This window comes from Sciurus vulgaris, assembly GCF_902686455.1.
Source record: "Sciurus vulgaris genome assembly, chromosome: 15".
Classification (NCBI taxonomy): Eukaryota; Metazoa; Chordata; class Mammalia; order Rodentia; family Sciuridae; genus Sciurus; species Sciurus vulgaris.
The window spans coordinates 37863273-37883266 of record NC_136476.1 but is presented as its reverse complement, the minus strand read 5'-3'; the positions used below and the strand labels follow the sequence as shown (position 1 = coordinate 37883266).

General features: G+C 36.1%; 1 protein-coding gene across 7 annotated transcripts in view; it reads right to left on the bottom strand.

Annotated features, from left to right (window-relative positions):
- The window catches only part of DENND4C (DENN domain containing 4C), a 130745-nt gene that overhangs the window by 14272 nt on the left and 96479 nt on the right, over positions 1-19994 (bottom strand). For all 7 annotated transcript variants that reach the window (XM_079113146.1, XM_079113145.1, XM_079113148.1 and 4 more), the window contains 6 exons: positions 19833-19942; positions 19382-19557; positions 10608-10790; positions 9545-9740; positions 6824-7069; positions 5572-5689 (listed from right to left, as the gene is read on the bottom strand). In XM_079113146.1, coding sequence (XP_078969272.1) covers positions 5572-5689; positions 6824-7069; positions 9545-9740; positions 10608-10790; positions 19382-19557; positions 19833-19942 — 1029 coding nt within the window. The remainder of the gene's footprint in view (positions 1-5571; positions 5690-6823; positions 7070-9544; positions 9741-10607; positions 10791-19381; positions 19558-19832; positions 19943-19994) is intronic.

The following is a 19994-nucleotide window of genomic DNA, read 5'->3' as shown; positions in this document are numbered from 1 at the left end:
ACACCAAGGCACATTATAATGAAAATGCCTAACATACAAAATAAAGATAGGACTTTGAAGACTGCGAGAGAAAAGCATCAGATTACATATAGGGGGAGACCAATACGGATAGCAGCTGACTTCTCAACCCAGACTCTAAAAGCTAGAAGGGCCTGGAACAACATATTTCAACTCTGAAAGAACATGGTTGCCAAGCAAGAATCCTGTACCCAGCAAAACTGATCTTCAGATTTGAAGATGAAATAAAATCCTTCCATGATAAACAAAAGTTAAAAGAATTTACAAATAGAAAGCCTGCGCTACAGAATGTTCTCAACAAAATATTCCATGAGGAGGAAATGAAAAACAGCAATGTATGTCAGCAAAGGGAGGAACTACATTAGAGAAAAACCACTCAAAGGAGAAACAAAGCCATCTTAAAAACCAAAAATAAGTCAAATGACTGGGAATACAAATCATATCTCAATAATCACCCTGAACGTTAATGGCCTAAACTCATCAATCAAAAGACATAGGCTGGCAGAATGGATTAAAAAGAAAGATCCAACAATATGCTGCCTGCAAGAGACTCATCTCATAGAAAAAGACATCCACAGACTAAAGGTGAAAGGATGGAAAAAAACCTACCATGCACATGGACTCAGTAAAAAAGCAGGGGTTTCCGTCCTTGTATCAGATAAAGTGGACTTCAAGCCAAAGTTAGTCAGAAGGGATAAAGAAGGACATTTTATACTGTTTAAGGGAACCTAACATACAAAATAAAGATAGGATTTTGTCTTCCTGACATAACGATAGTAAATATTTATGCCCAAACAATGGTGCATCCCTGTACATCAAACAAATCCTTCTCAATTTCAGGAATCAAATAGACCACATCACAATAATTCTGGGGGACTTTAATGTACCACTGTCACCACGAGATAGATCTTCCAAACAAAAACCAACCAAAGAAACCATAGAACTCAATAACACAATCAATAACCTAGACTTAATAAACATATATAGAATATTCCATCCATCAATGAGCGGATTCACTTTCTTCTCAGCAGCACATGGAACCTTCTCAAAAATAGACCATATGTTACGCCACAAAGCAGCCCTTAGGAAATGCAAAAAAATAGAGATACCACCTTGTGTTCTTTCAGATCATAATGGACTCAGAGTAGAAATCAATGACAAAATAAAAAACAGAAATTACTCCAACACCTGGAGACTAAATAATATGCTATTGAATGAAACATGGATAACAGAAAACATCAGGGAGGAGATAAAAAAATTCTTAGAGGTCAATGAGAATAACGATACAACATATCAAAATCTCTGGGACACCATGAAAGCGGTATTAAGAGGCAAATTCACTGCATGGAGCTCATGCCTAGAAAAGAATGAAAAGTCAATAACTAAATGACCTTACATCACAGCTCAAAGCCCTAGAAAAAGAAGAACAGAATAACAGCAAAAGTAGTAGAAGACAGGGAATAATTAAAACCAGAGCTGAAATCAATGAAATTGAAACAAAAGAAACAATTCAAAAAATTGACAGAACAAAAAGACAAAACAAAAAAACAAAATAGACAAACCCTTAGCCACACTAACAAAGAGAAGGAGAGAGAAAACTCAAATTACTAAAATTTGTGATGAAAAAGGAAAGATCACGACAGACACCACTGAGATACATAACATAATGAGAAGCTACTTCGAAAATCTGTTGTATTCCAACAAAATAGAAACTACCAAAGACACTGACAAATTTCTAGAGATATATGCTCCTCCCAAACTGAACCAGGAGGATATACACATTTTAAACAGATCAATATCAAGCAATGAAATAGAAGAAGCCATTAAAAACCTACCATTCAAGAAAAGCCCAGGACCAGATGGATTCTCAGCCGAGTTCTACAAGACCTTCAAAGAAGAACTCATTCCAATACTTCTCAAAGTATTCCAGGAAATAGAAAAGGAGGGTACCCTACCAAACTCATTCTATGAAGTTAATATCACCCTCATACCCAAACCAGGAAAAGACACCTCAAGGAAAGAAAATTTTAGACCAATATCCTTGATGAATATAGATGCAAAGATCCTTAAAATACTGGCAAACCATACCAAAAACATATTAAGAAAACTGTGCACCACGATCAAGTAGGGTTCATCCCTGCTATGCAAGGATGCTTGAACATCTATAAATCAATAAACGTAATCCATCATGTCAATAGACTTAAGGATAAGAATCATATGGTTATTTCAATTGACACAGAAAAAGTGTTCGACAAAATACAACACCCCTTCTTTCTCAAAATACTAGAAAAAATAGGGATAGCAGGAACATACCTGAACATTGTAAAGGCTATTTATGCTAAGCCCATGGCCAACATCATTCTTAATGAAGAGAAACTGAAAGCATTCCCTTCAAAAACCGGAACAAGACAGGGATGTCCTCTTTCACCACTTCTATTCAACATTGTACTCGAAACTCTATCCAGAGCAATTAGACAGACTAAAGAAATTAAAGGGATACGAATAGGAAAAGAGGAACTTAAGGTGTCACTATTTGCTGATGACATGATTCTATATTTAGAGGATCTAAAAAACTCCTCCAAAACACTTCTAGACCTCATCAATGAATTCAGCAAATAGCAGGTTACAAAATCAACACACATAAATCTAAAGCATTTTTATATGCAAGTGATGAAACATCTGAAAGGGAAATGAGGAAAACAACTCCATTTGCAATAGCCTCAAAAAAAAAAAAAAAAAAAAAAAAAAATACTTGGGAATTAATCTAACCAAAGAGGTAAAAGATCTCTACAATGAAAACTACGAAACACTGAAGAAAGAAATTGAGGAAGACCTTAGAAGATGGAAAGATCTCCCATGTTCTTGGATAGGCAGAATTAATATTGTCAAAATGGCCATACTACCAAAAGTGCTATACAGATTCAATGCAATTCCAATTAAAATCCCAATGACGTACCTTACAGAAATAGAGCAAGCAATCATGAAATTCATCTGGAAGAATAAGAAACCTAGGAAGAATGAAACAGGGGGTGGGTATTGCAATACTGGAACTTCAACTATACTACAAAGCAATAGTAACAAAAACGGCATGGTATTGGCACCAAAATAGACAGGTAGATCAATGGTACAGAATAGAGGACACGGACACAAACCCAAATAAATAAAATTTTCCCATATTAGACAAAGGTGCCAAAAATATGCAATGGAGAAAAGATAGCCTCTTCAACAGATGGTGCTGGGAAAACTGGAAATCCATATGCAACAGAATGAAACTAAACCCCTATCTCTCACCCTGTACAAAAATCAACTCAAAATGGATCAAAGACCTTGAAATCAGACCAGAGACCCTACATCTTATAGAAGAAAAAGCAGGTCCAAATCTTCAACATGTCGGCTTAGGATCAGACTTCCTTAACAGGACTCCCATAGCACAAGAAATAAAAGCAATAACTGGGATAGATTCAAACTAAATAGCTTTCTCTCAGCAAAGGAAACTATCAGCAATGCGAAGAGAGAGCCTACAGAGTGGGAGAAAATCTTTGCCACTCATATTTCAGATAAAGCACTAATTTCCAGAATATATAAAGAACTCAAAAAACTCTACACCAAGAATATGAATAACCCAATCAACAAATGGGCTAAGGATATGAATAGACACTTCACAGAAGATCTACCAGCAATCAACAAATATATGAAAAACGTTCACCATCTTTAGTAATAAGATAAATGCAAATCAAAACTACCCTAAGATTCCATCTCACCCCAATTAGAATGGCGATTATCAAGAATACAAGCAACAATAGGTGTTGGAGAGGATGTGGGGAAAAAGGTACACTCATACATTGCTGGTGGGGTTGCAAATTAGTGCAGCCACGCTGGAAAGCAGTGTAGAGATTCCTTAGAAAACTTGGAATGGACCCACCATTTGACCCAGCTATCCCACTCCTCGGCCTGTACCCAAAGGACTTAAAATCAGCATACTACAGAGAAACAGCCACATCAATGTTCATAGCAGCTCAATTCACAATAGCCAGACTGTGGAACCAACCTAGATGCCCTTCAATTGATGAGTGGATAAAGAAACTGTGGTATATATATACAATGGAATATTACTCAGCTATAAAGAATAATAAAATTATGGCATTTGCAGGCAAATGGATGAAATTGAAGAATATCATGCTAAGTGAGATAAGCCAATCTCAAAAAACCAAAGGATGAATGATCTTGCTGATAAGCAGATGATGACACATAATGGGGGGTGGGAGGGGGACGAGAATGGAGGAAGGAGGGGCGGTATAAAGGGAAAAGAGGGGTGGGAGGGGTGGGGGGGAAGGAAAAAAATAACAGAATGAATCAAACATCATTACCCTATGTAGATGTACGATTACGCAAATGGTATGCTGTTACTCCATGTACAAACAGAAACAACATGTATCTCAGTTGTTTATAATAAAAAAAAAAAGAAATAATTAGAGCTGAATAAGGCCATAAGAGCGGGAGGTTTAATCCAATATGAATGGTGGTAGGCTTATAAGAGAAAGAAAAACTAGGTATATGCCTATGTTCATACATGCATTCACACAGAGAAAAGGCTACATGAGAATACAGTAAGGCAGTAGCCACTGCAAGCCAAAAAGGGAAGCCTCAGTAAAAATCAATCCTACTGGTAGTTCCAGACTTGATCCTTGCAAATTTCTTGAAATTTAATTCCTATTGTTTAAGCCATCCCAGACTGGTGTTTTGTTATGAAAATCCAAGCACACTATTACAGTTTGTAAGCCACTTTTTTTCCCCCATGAACTACCTATTAATATCATTTTCTCCTTTATTTGGTTGTATTGTTCTTTTTTTTTGGGGGGGGGAGAGGCGGGGGTTACTGTGGATTGAACCCAGGGGTGCTCAACCATTGAGCCACACATCCCCAGCCCTTCTTTTTTTATTTTGAGACAGGGTCTCACTAAGTTACCTAAAGCCTCGCTAAGTTGCTGGTGAACTTGTGATTCCTGCCTTAGCCTCCTCCCAAGATGCTGGGATTACAGGCATACACTACCATGTTGTATTGTTCTTAATGACTTAAAAGGCTTCTAAACACAAGTATGATGATCCTTTAAAACTTTTGTAATAATATGTCCTAAATATAAAAGATGAAAATGAAGCCAGAATCTTTTAGACTATACCTACCCATTTAAATGAAATTATAATCCTATACCAACACATCTATATTACTTTTCCACTAGAATTTACTCTCAGAACACCCAAAATGTTACTTAACAAAAACCTATCAAAAAAAAAATTTATTCCTTAACATAGCTGAGACCTGACATAGTTAAACAGGTCAGTACAATAACAAATCAATTTGAATCAATTAAACTTTTAAAAACAAAGCCTAATGGTTCACTTTCACCATCTCTTTAATTCTATTCTTCTTCATTCTTCTCTGTTGCTACCATATACAAGAATTGTATGAAAATTTGCTCATCCATTTATATACAAAAGGATATTTGGGTTGTATGTATTTTAACTCTTTCACGTCTTTAATTCTATTTTACTTACTAAAATTCCTCCAAGAGACATACAGAGGTTCTCCTGGTTCTTGATGAAGGTTGATATTATCCCATAAGAGCTGAATATAGACAAGTTTACTATCCTGGGACAGAGATGACAGAGGAAGCTAAAAGAGATCAATAGAAAATATTAGCCTCCTAAGTATAATCATTACCAGTGGACCCAGCAAAACTTGATTATACATAAAGTCAATGAATTCTTTCAAAACTCTAGTTCTAAAATTCTGAGAAAAAAAAAATCTTAATTTTTATTAACATCTAATGATAAATATACTTGTCATTTTCTGATGTATAGGTTTCTGTCTGTGAAGTATTGGAATGTCAACTTGGTAACTGGCACATCATCACAAGAGAGGTTAACATTATGACAAATTTTAAGGTAAGACAAAGTGTAAGAGTTTCTACTATCCTACCAGCTAATTTTGTTTCAACTACTAATACCCAAAATAATGAGTCAACTTAAAGAGTTTATAATAATTTAAGATTGTGTTGGGGTTGAGGAGACAGCTCAGTTGGTACAGTGCTTGCCTTGCAAGCATAAGGCCCTGGGTTTGATCCCCAGTACCGCCAAAAAAAAAAAAAAAAAAGATTGTGTTGCCTCAAAAGTGTTTAGCACCTGGTGTCTCTCAATATTCAATTTGATAAAAGAATGCTAGGAGCTCACTGTCTCCACTGGAACCAGGGATCCCAAACCAGGTATTTTGGAGAGATGCTTTAGGAGTCAGGTAGCAGTTTTCCATTACTTATTAGGCCTGTGACCTTACACAAATCATTTAACTTATCTAACTCTTAATTATATTATCTGAAAAAATAAAAATAATGAGTTCCTTCAAATAAAGTCGTGAAATTTAAGGTGGGAAAATTACAGTTCACCTTTGCAGCTAGATATGACCAGAAGTTCTGACCTCATGGATACATGTGGAAATATCATGAACTCCATGAGCCTTGTCATTCATTTTCCTCTTTATTTTTGGCTGGAATGTGAATGTGATAGCTTGAAGAAAATCAGCTCTCCTGGACAAGGAGTTGAACTTTGACATGAAGGTCAAGCAGAGCTAAGCAAAAAGAGGACCTCAGGTCCCTAAAACTGTACCATCCGTGGACCACCTATCCAAACTTTTACATTGAGAGGGAAATAAACCTCTTATCTTAAGCTACTCTTGCTGTATACTTTCAGAGACTTGAAGATAAACCTCATCCTAACATTCCAATGTGGTATAAGTATAAAGTTAGCACCTTACCTGTATACCTTCATTACAGTGTTCAGATGTGAGGATAAGTCCTGGCAAGTTACTAGGAAGGTCCAAACGTCTGAAATACCAAACGAGGTTCCAGAAAATGATTGGATGTTGATTGATGAAAGAGGATGTGTGAATCACCTGATCACCTTCATTTTCTAGCAAAGATTCAAGTTCTTTACGAAGCACTAGAGGACTCAAATAGGGTACAGAAACAGGGGGAGGATTGGGTCTTTTTCCTAAAGGATCCTTTAAAAAAAAAAAAAATACAAAAAGAAGTGAATATTAGCTACTTAATTCTGTATGTTTACCAATACTGTTCAATGAGATTATGCTTCTCTGTCCCATTGAAATCACTTATTTCAGAACCACTGCTACATACAGCAGAACATCCTAATGAATGAAAAGGAAAAAAACCTTAAAAAGACCACTTAATTACACTTAAATCAATACAAAAGAAAATTAGTAGTCCATATTGTCCATATTTTAACAGACCCTTTATTTATTTTTTAATAATAAGAGATCTTTTAAAATAGAGCTTTTCAATCATGTTGGTAAGTACAACAGTTTATATATATGACTCAATTTTGATTTTTTTTTTTTTTTTTGGATGGTGCTGGGGATTGAACCCAGGGCCTTGAGCATGCAAGGCAAGCACTCTACCAACTGAGCTATATCCCCAGCCCTCATTTTTTGATTTTTAGTAAGAAATATTTGCATTTCACAGACAAAAAAAGTGTGACATAATTTTCATAACTACAACAAATGCAGTAATTTTTTGTTAATATCTGTCATTGGCTACTTTTAAAATTATATCTAACTCATTTACATTTGATTCCAACAAAAATTAAAAAAGAATTAAAGAACTGTTGTATAATTCAAATGAAATAAGGAATTTTAAAAAAAGTACAACCCAGACTTCATAAGTTATACAAATGTTTGTGACCAAATCATTAACAAATTAGCACCTTAGTATCCAGATCTAGTTTCTGAATACCATTTCCCTCTAAAAGGGAACAAAGAAATGGCTGATTCTAGGTCTAAGAAAAGAACTACATAATATTAGCATGTAACATCTTGTCATACAAGAAAGCATGGAAGCCTTAAAATCTAACAAAAAGGTTACTAGAAAGGATTAACAAGCCAAAGATGGAATAATACAAACATCAAGAAGGACATAAACAGCAATAGGATTGGCTGGGGGCGGGGGGAAGAGGGCAAATGGGGATTGAACCTTGGGGTGCTTTACCACTGAGTTACACCCCCAGGACTTTTTATTTTTTATTTTGAGACAGGATCTCATTACAAAGTTGCTTAGTGCCTCCCAAATTTGCTAAAGCTGGCTTCTAACTTGCAATCCTCCTGCCTTAGCCTCCCAAGCCTCTGGAATTACAGGCATGCACCACCACACCCTGCTAAACAGCAATAGATTCAAACAAAAATGCTTAAATAAAGAAGTTCATAATAATACCCTATTCCCCCAAATTAACTGAGAACAAATTAGTTCCCCCAAATTAGTGGAGAACACTAGAGTTCCCAATTTTCTTTTTTTTTAAACTGTCTTCCCAATATCCTTTGCATCTTTAGATAACCAAATAGAAGACATTAGGGAGCTTCTCTTTATAGATACATTCCATATAATAAAGAAAACGATGACGGAATTAGACTATCACTGTTTTAGTTTCCAATGAATCACTTTAATTATATAGGCATTAAAACATTAATAATTACTAATATCCCAAAGATAAGTTCATGTCTCCTACTGGAGGAGAATATACCATCACTCATGAAGTTGTCTTGCAAAACTAAACAAATAAATAATAAAAACCTTGAATCTGACAAGTTTTTAGATACTATAGATTTGCAATCAATCAAATCAGGATTGTGGGAACTAGTGTCTAAAGGACAAAATGACTTAGTTTTATCAAAAAGCAAATTTCAAGGGGAAAAAAGAGTCTACAGATTTAAAAAGATAAAACACATACCAAATGATTGCAAGGAATGGAGTTTAAGCCTTATAATTCAAACTAACCCCATACACATATGTTCAACACTTTTGAGTAATCTGAACAAAGATTGACTAACCTGATGGTGTTATTTATTTAGAAGGCGGTCTTTTAGTATGATAATGGCATTGTGATAATATTTTTTAAAATACCTTATTATTTAGAGTTATATACTTAAATATTAACAATCAGAATACATGTTGTTTGAAATTTCCTTCTAAATAATATAGGAAAGGGAAATTGCATGAGGGCTTGCATAAAAGAATGGCCATAGGCTGAAAATTACTGATGCTAGGTGATGGATCAAGGTATTTCATTACACTCCTCAGCTGATTTTTAATATACATCTAAAATTCTCAGTGTTAAAAAAATCTATAAATTCTTTCTTTATGGAAAATTCTTATTTATCACTTCATATTATTAAAATAAGTCTACCCCTGGGGGGAAGCATGCCTGTAAGCAGATGATAGCAAGTTTGAAGCCGACTTGGGCAACTAAGTAAGACTCAGCCTCAAAAACTAAAAAGGTGCTGAAACATAGCTGCGTGGCAAAGCAGTTGCCTAGCTTGGGTTAGTCCCTGGGTTCAAGATCCAGTTACCCCACTCCCCCAACCAAAAAAAAAAAAAAGGCAGGGGGACAGAGAGAGAGAAAGAGTCTATCATACAAGAATTATGTAGGATTCTAATGCATACTCACAAGAAGTACTTGATTTACATACCACAACTTCCTGCAGACTATTTGGAAGACTAACTGTTGAAATGCCATGAAATGGTCGTTGGGAAAAGTCAATGTTTTGCAAAGGGCCTCCAACACTGTGACTTCGAGTCAAAGGTACATTTCGCTTTGATAAACTATTAGGTACAGATGAAATTTTCATAGTTTCAACATCTCCACTAATTTTCTTTATTTCATCGCTTTAAGAAATAAAGAAGAAATGCTATGTTGGTTCTGAAAAATAATGTAAATCTGGGGAGATAAGGGTATATTTTCTACAATGAATTTTGAATCTATTAGATAGCTGAGAAAAACCAGCATTGCCTTTTAGGAGTTAAATTTGGGTTGGAAGTACAGCTCAGGGGTAGAGCACTTGCCTCACAGGCACACCCACAACACCTCCCACCCCCCAAAAAGAATTAAATTCTTTTCAAACATTTTTGAAAACTAGTCAGAACAGAGGAAGTGGATGATTGGTGAGGTTGGGAAGAGGATATATGGCATGACTTTAAAAAACGAAATACCTATTCCCTTGCTTTATTCAAACATTACTGCATCTTTATTAAACAAAATCACCTAGAAGTATACTACATGCAAAGAGGTATACTAGATTCATGGAGGGATATTTAATTTCTACCATGCCATGATCCACTTAAGGACTGAGACCAGATTTCATTTACTTTTTTATTCTTAGTACTTAGCATAATGCTTAGAAACAATGGTCTCTCAAGAAATGTTTGGTTCAGAACATTTAAGAGTAAAATCTACACTTTACATTAAAAAGAATATTCTGGAAATTACCACTGACTATACTAACAAGGTAAATATTTTCCTCTGTTGAGAAGTTCATTTTGTAAAAGACCAGTGTAAAACATTAAACTTAGTTCAAAAACTGTTTTACCATCAGATTGATTCATTGGTTAGTTAAATACTAAGAGGTAGTAAAACGTGAAGATTTAATTTTTTAAATGTCAAAACTTATGCCTGCAAGAGTCAGGTAGTCTTTAAAGATAGAATTCTTACAAAGATAACTAATTTATTATAGAGTTCTCTGCACTTTATGATACCTTGATTCAACTGCATAGCTTGTTTCTTCAGTTATGGTCGATTTATGTTTTGGGAAATCCACAAAATTAATCAACTCAGGTTCTGCTGAACTGCATACAGGTCTGTGCTCCAAGGGTTCACTTGCCAGCGGAAGGCTGGCACTTTGTAAACTGTCACCAGAGGTACTTGGTTTCAGGAAAAAGCTAAATATGGAACAGGGCAAAAAAAGCCTGTTTAAAAAGAATCTGTGAGTCCCAAAATTTCAACATACTTACAATTACTACTTTATTGTAAAGCAGTCATTAATGTATTAGGTGATCCGTAAGGGAAATAATCTGTTTGAAACATATACACACTCCTGTTCTCATTCTTTCTCCCCTCCTATCCTAAAATTTTCAAATGAAAAGTTCTAGAGTAGCCCAACATAAGATTGCTTCAGTTTTTGAGAATTATTAAATAAAGCTAAGAAGGAAAGCAAAATACTTTATTCATTTCCTAAGTTTAAAAACAGAAGCATTTTAATATGCTACCCTGTAATTCTTGATAGTAACACCCTTTTTTCCCCCACTTAAAAATCTCCATTTTTGTCTCTAGTCATTTCTGCTCTATTTATTTATTTCAATCTTCTCTCTTTTGTTTTCCCTTTAGGTAGAAACTGGGTAAGGCTTTGTCAAGCCTCTAAAAGGACATTGGAGAACTTTCTGAGGTACTCTGTATCTTGAAAAGGGCTGCTTTGTTTACAGAAATGTATGTATTTGCTTTTCAAATGGTGTGTTTGAGTCCTGTACATTTATTGTGTGTAATACTGAACAGTAATTAATATGTATACTGAAGACATAAGAGGGAAGTAAATTAGTCCATGAGAGTAAAAGAGATATGGAGGTCTAGATGATAAAGCAAGTATAGTAAAATGTAAATTAAGAATTCAAGAGTAGACACTGGGTATTCACTGAAAATAAGAAAAAAATTGAGATCCAAGATGTCGGACTAGAGGGAGGCCACGTTCCTTGTCGCTCCATAACTCTGGTTTCAAGCAGAGGATATGTTTCTTGGTGAGGCAGTTTTTGCTGCTTATCAATCCCCTGCTGTTTACCCCATTTGTCTGCTGTGATCACCTGCAGTCTGCCAGCATATCCACATCTTTTTTGAGTGCAGATTGCTCACTGTCAGGCACCTATCATCCGCCATTTGCCTGCCTCTTGCCTGTCCATCGCCCGCCTTACACCTATCCATCACCCACCACCCAAGGTTCACCTCCCGATCCTCCGACAGCTGCGGGAGACTGACCGCAGACAGCCAGTGGAGCGCCACCAGCCTGCTGTTGCCTGGAAGTTCGCTGTTATAGTACCTGCAGGTTTGATTACACGTGGCTGCCGCCATTTTGAGACAACAGCCAGGCCCCCTAGGACCCCTGGCCAGACTGACTGAGCCCCGTCTCCAGAATCCCTCAGCCCTACCGATCACTCCCTGCCTCCGGGGCCCTCATACTGACTGACTGCTCCCTGCCGCCAGGACCCCAAGACCAACTGACTGCATCCTATCACTGGGACCCCACACCGACTGATTGCACTCGGCCTCCAGGATCCCACAACCACACCAAACACACCCGACCTCCAGAACCCCTGCCCAATCAACCGCATCCTGCCTCCAGGACCTCCTGCTGACCACGGCCAAACCCTGAGCTGCAGCTCCCCATTTGCCAACACACTTGGAAGCCAGAGCACCCATCTTGGATAATCCTGGAAGCCGGAGCTCCGATCTTTAGGAGGGGAAAATCCCAACCTGAGACGCCTGCTGGAGACTTGAAGCTCATTGTCAGGTACCTCTCATGCATCAGTCTACTGAACACTGGGAGGTTTGAATACTATATGACTGTTACAGTGTAGATTTTCTTTCTTCTCCTTATTGAACAATTTTAAGTTTTTATTGCTCTACTTTTTTTTTTTTTTTTTTGGCTCTCTTTTCCTTTCGTTTACCTGTTCCCTCAAAGTCTCTTTCTCCCTTTTTGCATGCTAACATCCAATTTCTTTTGATTACACTCTCAGCCTTTCTATTATCTAGACTTCTGCATATTCTTTTCTTAGCCATTAACAGCTACACCCTACATCCCTCTGCATCCTCTTTGTCCTCCATTAGAAACTGCAGAACTTATTGCAAATCTGTTTGTTATACTGAAGATAATAGTTGAACTCATTCTGTTTATTATGACAATTTTGTTATTGTCCTCATAGGGGCTATTTGGTCTAGGATTGCATAGTGTCTGAATTGGGCACTGCTAATATTGATCTCCCCTTAAAGAAAAGTTTTTGGAAACCTATAGGGCCACTATCAGCCTATAGGGGGAAATCTGCAATACCACAGATCTGCACTGCTAGAGGGGAAGATACATGAACAACATGAAAAAACAAGGGAAGAAAATGATCCAAACAAATCTAGACTCTATATTAATAGAATCCAATGACAGTATGTTAGAAGAAATGTCAGAAAAGGACTTCAGATTATACATGGTTAAGATGATTCGCAAAGCAAAGGATGAGTTAAGAGAGCAAATGCAGGCAGTGAATGATAATACCAATAAGCAGTTGAAAGAGCACCTGCAGGAAGCAAAAGATCATTTCAACAAAGAGATAGAGATTCTCAAAAACAACCAAACGGAAATCCTCGAAATGAAGGAAACAATAAACCAAAGAAAAATCTCAATGGAAAGCATCACCAAAAGACTAGACCACTTGGAAGACAGAACCTCAGACAATGAAGACAAAATATTGAATCTTGAAAATAAAGTTGCCCAAACACAGAAGATGGTAAGAAATCATGAACAGAATCTCCAAGAACGATGGGACATCATGAAATGACCAAATTTAAGAATTATTGGGATTGAGGAAGGCACAGAGATACAAACCAAAGGAATGAACAACCTATTCAATGAAATAATAGCAGAAAATTTCCCAAACCTGATGAAATGGAAAATCAACTACAAGAGGCTTACAGAACAACAAATGCACAAAATCACAACAGATCCACACCAAGGCACATTATAATGAAAATGCCTAACATACAAAATAAAGATAGGACTTTGAAGACTGCGAGAGAAAAACATCAGATTACATATAGGGGGAGACCAATACGGATAGCAGCCGACTTCTCAACCCAGACTCTAAAAGCTAGAAGGGCCTGGAACAACATATTTCAACTCTGAAAGAACATGGTTGCCAAGCAAGAATCCTGTACCCAGCAAAACTGATCTTCAGATTTGAAGATGAAATAAAATCTTTCCATGATAAACAAAAGTTAAAAGAATTTACAAATAGAAAGCCTGCGCTACAGAATGTTCTCAACAAAATATTCCATGAGGAGGAAATGAAAAACAGCAATGTACGTCAGTAAAGGGAGGAACTACATTAGAGAAAAACCACTCAAAGGAGAAACAAAGCCATCTTAAAAACCAAAAATAAGTCAAATGACTGGGAATACAAATCATATCTCAATAATCACCCTGAACGTTAATGGCCTAAACTCATCAATCAAAAGACATAGACTGGCAGAATGGATTAAAAAGAAAGACCCAACAATTTGCTGCCTGCAAGAGACTCATCTCATAGAAAAAGACATCCACAGACTAAAGGTGAAAGGATGGAAAAAAACCTACCATGCACATGGACTCAGTAAAAAAGCAGGGGTTTCCATCCTTGTATCAGATAAAGTGGACTTCAAGCCAAAGTTAGTCAGAAGGGATAAAGAAGGACATTTCATACTGCTTAAGGGAACCATAAATCAAGAAAAAAATCTTTAGCTGGAAGTATAGGTCAGTGGTAGAAAAGACGCTTATTAACGTGCACAAGGCCCTATATTTGCTCTCCAGCACTCTTCATTCCCCTAAAAATCATAAACTTTGAAATTTTCCACATTGACACACTGGGGCTGGAAAAAAAAAAAAAAAATCAATAGTGTTTCACTATATCTAATAATAAAATATTTGTAAAAGGTTCTTGCCACAATAGCCCCCAAAAACCCCACAATTAAATAAAAAAATACGGGACATATGGGAAATAACTTAAAAATCCTGAAGATCTGAAAAATATTGAGATATATAATGCTCATAAATAATTAATATAAAAGACATTTTCACCAAATTAATCTACAAACCTATGTGAAATAATGCAAATAGAATAATAAAAACAGAGTATTGGGGGTGAGAAGAGAATGTACAACCAGAGTGAAGTATACTTGGGAACTTGATATATTATAAAGGTGATACCATGTATCAGTAAGGAACAGAGAGTGTAGTAGATGATACTGATATAATTGGCTTGTTATATGGAGAAAGAATAAAAGTTAGATTTCAATTTCTACCATCACCCATGAAAGTAGAATCTAGATCATCTGAAGACCCAACTACAACATTTAGCCTAGCATGCACAAAGCTCTGGGTTCAACCCTCAGCAATGAAAAATAAAGATATTCAGGGAGAAAAATCAAAATGTTCTAGATATGATGAACAACTTTTAAAACAAGACTACAAAAGCACAACTTATGAGGAAAGAGTATCACAAATATTCATTGGAACTGGGGATATAACTCAGTCTAGCATGCACAAGGCCCCAGGTGGTTCAATCCTCAGCACCACCACCTCAAAACAAAACAAAACAAAACAAAACCCTCAAGTCATCAGGATTCAAAACATTACAGGGGCTGGGATTGTGGCTCAGTGGCAGAGCACTTGCCTAGCATGTATGAGGCACTGGGTTCAACCTCAGCACCATATATAAATAATGAATAAAATAAAGGTCCATCAATATCTAAAAATTAAAAAAAAAAATTTTAAAGAATTATAAAACTCAATGGCTTTCCTATACACCAATGATGAATCTGCTGAGGAAGAAATCAATTCCATTCATAACAGCTTCAAAACAAAAACAACCTAGGCATAAATCTAACATTGTGGGTGGAAACCACAGAACACTGAAGAAAGAAACTGAAGACGACACAAGTAGGACATCCCATGTTCATGGATAAGCAGCATTAAGGTTGGCCATACTATCAAAAGGAATGCAGGGATTCAGTGCAATCCCTACCTACCACAACACCAATGATATTTTTCACAGAACTAGAAAAAAATAATCCTAACTTTCATTTGGAAGAATAAAAGACACAGAAGAGCCAAAGCAGCTTGAAGCAAAAAAGTAATTCTGGAGACATCACAATATTTGACTAAAATTATACGATATACCTGTAAACCCTGCAGCTCAGGAGGCTGAAGCAGGAGGATCAAGAGTTTAAAGCCAGTCTCAGCAACGTGGTGAGGTCCTGAGCAACTCAGCGAGACCCTTTCTCTAAATAGAATATGAAAAAGGGCTGAGGATGTAGCTCAGAGGTTAGGCACCCTGGGGTTCCAAAGAAAGAAAGAAATTATACTACAGAGCTACTGAAACAAACAAAAACTCCATGGTACTGGCATAAAAACACACAGAGCAATGCAACAGATTAGAAGACCCAAAGATTTTTTTCAGGGACTGGATGGAAACAGAAGGATCACAAGGTTAAAGCCAACCTGAGCACCTTAGCTAGACCCTGTCTCAAAATTAAAGGGCTGGGAATGTAGCTTTGGGATAGTGCCCTGGGTTCAATCCTCATACCACAAAAGCAAAAACAAAACAAAGCAAAAAACCCCAGAAACACACTCATCTTATCTTTGATAAAGAAGACAAAAAAATTCATTGGGAAAAGGATAGCCTTTTTAACCAATGGTGCTGGAAAATCTGGTTTTCCATATATAGAAGAACAGAACTAGATCCTTATCTCTTTCACTTTTCCAAAAGTCAACTCAAAATGGATCAAAGACTGAGGAATTAGACCAGAATCTAAACAACTCCTAGAAAAAAAAGTAGAGTCAACACTATAACATGCAGGCATAGGCAATGACTTCCTCAATAACACTCCTAAAGCTCAGGAAATAATACCAAGAATTAATAAATGGAATGGCATCAAATTAGAAGTTTCTGCACAGCAAAGGAAAAAATTAAAAAGTGTGAAGAGAGAACACACAGTGAGAGAAAATCTTTGCTACCTACTCTGACAGAGGATTACTATTCAGAATAAAGAACTCAAAAATCTTACCACCAAACACACACACACACAAATAACCCAAAAACAAAAAACCAAAAAAAAAAAAAAAAAAAAAAAACAACAACAAAAAAAAGGAAAATGAACTAAACGGACACTTCTCAAAAGAAGAAATACAGTCAGGTGTGGTGGCACACAACTATAATCCCAGGAGCTCAGGAGGCCTGGGCAGAAGGATTACAAATTCAAAGCCAACCACATTAATTTAGTGAAGTCCTAAGCAACTTCGTAAGACCCTTCCTCAAAATAAACATAAAAAAGGGCTGATGATGTGGCTTAGTGGTTAAGTGCCCTTGGGTTCAATCCCTGGTATTAAAAAAAAAAAAAAAAAAGAATACCAACAATAATAAATGCTGGAGAGCATGTAAGGTAAAAGGAAACTTTTACACTGTTGGTGGGACTGTCAATTAACACAACCAATATGGAAATCAGTATGGAGGTTTCCCAAAAGACTCAGAAGAGCACCATACCACCCAGCTATACCATTCCTTGTTATATATCCTAAAGAATTTAAGTCATCATTCTATAATGATACACGCATAACCATACTCACAGCGGCACAACTCACAATTGCCAAATTATGGAATCAGCCTAAGTATCCATCAACAAATGAATGGATAAAGAAAATATGAGCTATGTATATATTACACACACACACACACACACACACAATCAAGTCTCAATCATAAACAAGAATGAAACTGTCATTTGCAGGAAAATGGATGAAACTTGAGAACATTATGTTAAGCATAATAAGCAAAACTCAAAAAGCCAAGGGTCATGTATTTTCTCTCATATGTGGAATCTAGATAGGAAAGTAAGGGGAAAAGATGTGTGTATGGGGGTGAGGATCTTATGAAAATAGAAGGAAGACCAGCAGAGTAGAGGAAAGGATCAGGGGGAAGAAAGAGGGGAGAAAAGGGGAACAATATTGACCAAATTATATTGTTATATTGTGTGCATGTGGAATATGTAACAATAAATCTTGCTATTATGTATAATTATAATGTACCCAATTAAACAACCACAAAAACAAAGAAACTTGATGGAAAAAATGGGCAAGAAATATAAGCAGGCAATTCATAAAAACGTTGGAATAACTAACAAGTAATGAAAAGACTCAAACTTACTAGTATTCAGAGAAACTGAAACAAAGACAATAACACTTTATACTTATTAGAATGTGAAAATTAGAAAAATGACAATACCAATTGCTGGTAAGTTTGTACAGAAATGGGAATTCTTGGGTACTATTAGTAACAGTGTAACATTTGGGAAGCAATTTTTTTGGCATATACTGAAATAACATAAAACAAATAACCCAGTAACTTCATTTCTAAGATAAATTTTCTGAGACAAAGTACTTCACAAGTCTAAAAGAAGATATGTATTTTGCAGTTTACTGCATCACTGCAGTAATAACGGCATAATAAAGAACTGAAAGTAACTCAAATGTTCAATACTAGCATAATGGAGACTAAAACCAGGCATTAGCTTCCTACAAGATAAAAGGAAAAAACTGAATGTACTATAGTACTTCCAAAAGACTGAAAAGAAATTGAGATTTTCAGCATTCCAATTATCTACATTAAAAATTGATAACCATACAAAGCAACCTATATATTTTATAAGATATATATTCAAGGATATATCACACACAGCAGAGATGGTATCTTTGATGGATAAAGGAATGGGTGGAAATGGAGGAAAGAGAATAAAAAAGAGGGCCTTGTTCAGAAAAATCACGATAGTGCATCAGGAATTAAGAGTATGAGCTGGGCATGGTGGTGCACACCTGTAATCCCTACAGCTCAGAAGGCTGAAGCAGGAGGATCACAAGTTCAAAGCCAGTCTCAGCAACTTAGTGAGGCCCTAAGCAATTCAGTGAGACCCTGTCTGTAAATAAAATTTAAAAAGGGTTAGGGATGTGGCTCAGTGGTTAAAAGCCCTGAGTTCAATCCCCAATATCAAAAAAAAAGTCTTAAGGTTATGTTTGGACTTGTCCTCATGCCTGAAACTATAAGAACAAAATAAAGAAGAAACATCACCAGAATTGAAGTTTTTTGGTTTTTGTTTGTTTGTTTGTTTTTTAAAAGGGTATCTAAAAACAAAAAAGGCAATGCTGAAGGTGTAGCTCAGAGTACACATTTAGCATGTGCAAGTGAAGCCCTGGGTTTAATTCCCAGTGATCAAGAAAAAACAAAAAACTAACTAAAGGCAGACAATAATATAAAGTTTACTTGATCCATAAAACAAATAAAATATTAATTATAATTAGTTAGGTCAGCATACAGCTACCAAACTCTCAATTACATAATGACTGGTTGTAGACCAGCTAGTCTCCTTTCTGTTGCTTTTCATTGCAGCAAAAAGTGACAAGAGTTGAAAACATAATGTCACCAAGGCAGAAGGTCTGAAATAAAGCCTAACATTAGAGTTTTGAATTATCCATAAAGAAAATTTAGTTCTATAAATGAAATACTACTGATAACCATACATTAAATAAAATAGAAACTTAATCTCCTATATTATTAGTAATTTCTCCTCAAATACTGAAGGTGAAGGACAAGAGTGAAAGGCAAGCCTGAAGCATACTGTGATTTATTCTTGCCCCAGGAGTTACACCTTTTGCGGGGCACATACCTCTTGAAGGAGCTTTTACAATACTAACCTTGCAGAGCCTCTCAAGTCTTTAAATTCTATATTGAGAAGAGGCAAGAAGTTGCTTTTACAGAATGGACATGTTGTATTCAAATTTGAATCATCTGCTGTCCATCCAGCCATAATTTCTTCATCATAAACCAATGCTCCACAAGTTCTACATTGTGAACAACTTGACATCAAAACCTGATAGGAAAATAAGAACACTGAGACTCTCTGTTGAAAATGAACCTTAATAGACCATTCTCTAGAATAAACAGAATTTTAGTTATTCTACTAGGCAAATTTGGAATTAATCATTCCATTATGTTAATTTTTTTGTCTTACATAAGATATTAATCAAGTGAATTCAATAAAATGACTTATTTTATCATTGTTTTTCATAAAAACCTATTAAATGCTATTGTTAAATCAAAAAATGTTTATAGTACTTTATCATGGGCAGAATATAGTACTTGTACCTCCATTGCACAATTCTGATAGATGCTAGACATGCTGGTATTTTGGGATGAACCATGGTCTGATTTTTCAAAGTCCTGCCCTTTTATGCCTCTTGGAAATGGAACTTCACCTGGAGAGAAATAAGCACCAAAACACATTATATAGGAGAATGTCTTTATGTT